This window comes from Epinephelus moara, chromosome 16 (genome assembly GCF_006386435.1).
Source record: "Epinephelus moara isolate mb chromosome 16, YSFRI_EMoa_1.0, whole genome shotgun sequence".
Taxonomy (NCBI): Eukaryota; Metazoa; Chordata; class Actinopteri; order Perciformes; family Serranidae; genus Epinephelus; species Epinephelus moara.
The window spans coordinates 46,537,235-46,541,718 of NC_065521.1; the positions used below are offsets into that span (position 1 = coordinate 46,537,235).

General features: G+C 42.2%; 1 protein-coding gene across 3 annotated transcripts in view; it reads left to right on the forward strand.

Moving 5' to 3' along the window:
- gripap1 (GRIP1 associated protein 1) overlaps positions 1-4,484 on the forward strand; it is a 65,404-nt gene that overhangs the window by 54,805 nt on the left and 6,115 nt on the right. For all 3 annotated transcript variants that reach the window (XM_050064435.1, XM_050064436.1, XM_050064437.1), the window contains one exon: positions 1,757-1,929. In XM_050064435.1, coding sequence (XP_049920392.1) covers positions 1,757-1,929 — 173 coding nt within the window. The remainder of the gene's footprint in view (positions 1-1,756; positions 1,930-4,484) is intronic.

Consider the following 4,484-nt stretch of genomic DNA (forward strand, 5'->3'; position numbering starts at 1 on the left):
CTCCTCTCCTCTCCTCTCCTCTCCGTCAACATGTGTGTTTCCTGTCAGCGCTCAGCAAACCTCACGTTCAACGTCAGCCTCATGTAAATATGGATTATTGTTACAGCTGCAGCATCAACAGCTCCGACACCATGTGGCCGAAAGTATGTGGACAGATCAACACATTTTAATCCTCTGGCTCTGGATCAGACGAGTCAGTCAGGCGTTATCTTCTGTTAGAAATATCAAAAACATTATTTTTGATATCTACAGTTTTAATGTTGTTCTGCACCAGAGACAGCTGAGGCTTTACATCTCAGGTTGTCCATCTGTCTCATTCTCGTGAGCGTGATGTCTTAACAAATAATTCAAATTCAAATCAGGGTTATTTTTACCAGAGTAAAAAGTTTTATTACTATAGAAAACTAAAAAAATATTTTTTTTACTGAAAGTTTTCGTAAAAAGTAAAATTAAGTTGAGATCATCAGCTGCAAACTGAAGTCAAACCTTTTTTAAAATGGAAGTTTGTGTAAAAAGTTACTAAAATATCGCTGAGATTCTTCGTCCAGCTGTTTTTTGTTTTTCCAATATGGAGGATGAGCACATGCAGACTCAGGTAACATTTGTTCCTCTGTAACACTGTATGAAAATTTCAAATCACAATGACAGTGACAGAAATGATCAGGGTTATCACAGTGATGTTAAAATGTCCAAAACTACAGAGACACTTACTGAAATCTTTTCGTCAAGTTTTAAATTCAAACCAAAACTAAAGTCATCAGCTCTTTTTGTTTGTGTATCGGCACCTTCTGTAATCATATAAAAACCATATCACGTGTGCGTTAACATTAAAGACAGCCCGTCTTTGAAATGCTTGCTGGAGTGTCTGTGTCCCTGTGGATGCAGACAGGTATCAGTGACATCACTGGGTTCACCTGCTGCACGTTCACTCTGTCAACAAAGCTGCAGTAAAACAATCGATCGCTGTCGCGTGCTGCATCTGGGAGACCGTGAACCAGCTCTGGTTGGTGTCGGACAGAATTACAGAGAATTGTTCAAAAACACTTCAAACTTTGTTTTAATGATGATTAAAATATAAAACACTGATACTGACTGTCGGGAATTATCGTTAAACCAGTGACTGTCTTGTCCCTGTTAGCGTGCTAACACGCCAAGCTAAGACAGTGAACACGTTAAACATTACACCTGCTGACAACAACACAGCCTCACACTGCTGCAACTGTAACTGATCTGAGATGGACGGACGCCACGTGGCTGCAAACTAAAGTAACCCCCTGAGGACAATAAAGATTGATCGATTGATTGATTGATCAGGGAAACCTGAGGAGAGAGGAGCTTGAAATTAACCAGGGGCATTTTTAACCATGAGGCGTTCAGGACATCCACAGATTGTTGTTTTTGTTGAGTTGACGTGCATCAGAAGTTTTTACCTCAGTCTCTGTGTTCGGTCACTCAACTGTTGGTGTTCGTATTGTTGTGTCGCACCGTCCAGGCAGCGCTCTGTAAAGAAGCGTTAACGGAGCAGCTGCTGTCTTTAAAACTCTTTTTAAAAAGTGTTTAAGTGATGGAGCTGAACCTGCAGAATCACACTGCAGCTTTATGAAGCTGTTTAATCCACTGTGAATATTTTACATCTGACAGCAGAGAAACTTTTATTTGTCTCGGTGGAAATCAAACCAGTGTAAACAAAAATATTGGCTCTGGTAGAGCCACTCACTCCTTGTCTCTTTGTCTCCTCGTCTCCTTGTCTCCTCAGATGTGTCGGGCAGTGCAGTCGGAGGTCACGGAGGCTCTCAGGGGGACAGAGGAGGTCTGGGTTCGGTCCTCAGAGATCTGGTCAAACCAGGAGACGAGAATCTGAGAGAGATGAACAAGAAGCTGCAGAACATGTTGGAGGAGCAGCTGACCAAGAACATGCACCTGCAGAAGGTAACACACACACACACACACACACACACACAGTAATCAGTCAATAGCTTATTTACTGTGATGCACAAAATTCAGATGGGGGCAGTGTTGGATGGGAGTGTTGGATGAAGGTACAGGCAGCAGGGATCATCAGAAAATTTAATCTCATGTTGGATGTGATCGAAACAAAATAAAGAAAAGTGATTTTTTCCCACAACTTGGCCGATTTGCTCGGTGTGGACACAATGGTCGTTACAGATGACCTCATCCTTCAGACCTCCTGACGTTACTAACGTTACAGTGTCTGTGAATTTCCCCCGTGTGGGAATAATAAAGTCTTATCTTAATTTATCTGAACCATTCTGTGTGGTCAGGTCCATGACTGAAACGACTGCCATCTTGTTTTTGGTCAGATGAGAAAATGTGCTTGATATATATTTCAACTCTGTACCTGGATGCACGACCATTGACTGTGATACCAGCTAACGTTAGCTAACGTTTTTTACCCACCAGGTCAGCTGTCCCCAGAGGTCTGGTGAAACGCTGTCAGGCTAATGTTACCAGCTAACGTTAGCTAACTTAGCTACTGTTAGGTCCGTCTGGTGAAACGTTGTTACAAATCTTCGTTGTGGCTAACAACACGGAGAAGTTGTCAAAGCACACTGTAGACACATCTAACTCTAGGGATGTTCAGCACGATGGTTTAACATTAACATCTGACGTTAGCTTCGCTCTTCCAGACTGGAGACTTAAAGTGGCTTTTGTTTTTCCGGATCGATTGATTGGAACAGTCGTAAACAACACGTCATAATCATGTGTTCAGTGTCGGTGTCTCTGGCTTCAGGCGCCCTCCACCTGGACAGCGCTCCGATGTATGATGTCATATGTAAAGAAGCTATCGTTTAGTAACAGACAGAAACCTAACGAACACGCAGGAGCTGATGAGTCTGACATCAGTGTGACATCACTGCGTCAGAGGAGTTCTGGGTAGTGTAGTTCACTGCTGTGAGACAAACGTTACATAACTTTAAATCAACATGACGGACGTGTGAACATGAGTTTAATCTGCAGTGTGTGGGTGGGCCTAAGTGTTCCCATGACGATGAGCTGGAGCAGCTTTAAGCATGCTGAGTGTGTGTGTGTGTGTGTGTGTGTGTGTGTGTGAGGCGGGGGGTGTAGTTGAGTTTTGAGGAGTGTGTAGGAGGACGGCTCGCCCAGAGGGAGGTCCAGGTTATACACACACACACACACACACATAGTCTGCAGTAACCTTGACAGAGGAGACCGCTTCCTGTTTTCTGTTGGACTGAAATAATAAACTGATGATCAGAACTAATAACCAGCGAGGAGCTGCTGTATGCATCACACCGTGTTAACTAGCGTGAAAATAACTCGTGTATCTGACCCGTGATTTAGATCCAAAATATATCAGCCCTCCTCCGGCCCTGCTGCAGCCTTCACACAACTCTCATCAAAACCAGGAACAGAAACATTTCTGGAGGAAACGACGTGAATAAAATCAGACTGTTAAAATAATACAACAATAACATGAAATAAAATACGACAATAATTTAATCTGAAATAAAATGAGTTTAAAATCCTCCACACGTTGTCTCTGTTTGGTTAAAAAAAAACACCAGATGTGAGTCGAGCTGCTGAAATAAGACCATCAGTTCTTTAAGTAAGGGATAATGCCCGACGAGGTGTCCATTATCAGAAATGAATGGACGACGCGGAGGTGTGAACCGTCCGACGCGAAGCGCATTTCTGATAATGGACACCTCGTTGGGCATTATCCCGCTTATACCATGGTCACTTACGAAAGAAATAAATATTAAATCAATTATTAATACGTTAATGTTGTTTTTTACCCTTAAAATCGTACGTTTTTCACAAGAAGCGGCTGAGTGGACTATTTAATATCTCTCGCTGTGATGCGTTGCCAAGGTCGGTCGGCCGCAGCTGTTATATTAGGCCTAATCAGTGGAGGGAAGTGAGATGATTGCTTAACGTTATGTTACGTGATACAAAGTGTCATTTCAGAGGGCAAGTGCACCTCTTACCGCTTGTGTGTGTGTCCAGAGGATGATGCGAAATTTTGTTTCAAATAATCAAAGTCCACAGATAGTTTCCTAAANGATTGCTTAACGTTATGTTACGTGATACAAAGTGTCATTTCAGAGGGCAAGTGCACCTCTTACCGCTTGTGTGTGTCCAGAGCATGATGCGAAATTTTGTTTCAAATAATCAAAGTCCACAGATAGTTTCCTAAATCGTTTTTATTGCAATAAATATTATCCACCATTCACTCTGATCATTAAATGTGTATCAAGTAAGTCTATCCTAAATCGTTTATAAATATTATCCACCATTCACTCTGTATCAAGCAAGTAAGTAGCCTAAGTAAGGTAAGCAAGACAGAAAGACAGTCGACAAACTATTTAAAATTAAATGCAACATTGCCGTTGATCGTGAAATTTGATAGAGATACTGGCATGTCCATCATAGTGGCATTTGAAGGACGGAGATGTAACGTTTGTGGACCCTGACCACTGCTGGTTGGGATGTTGCGGGAC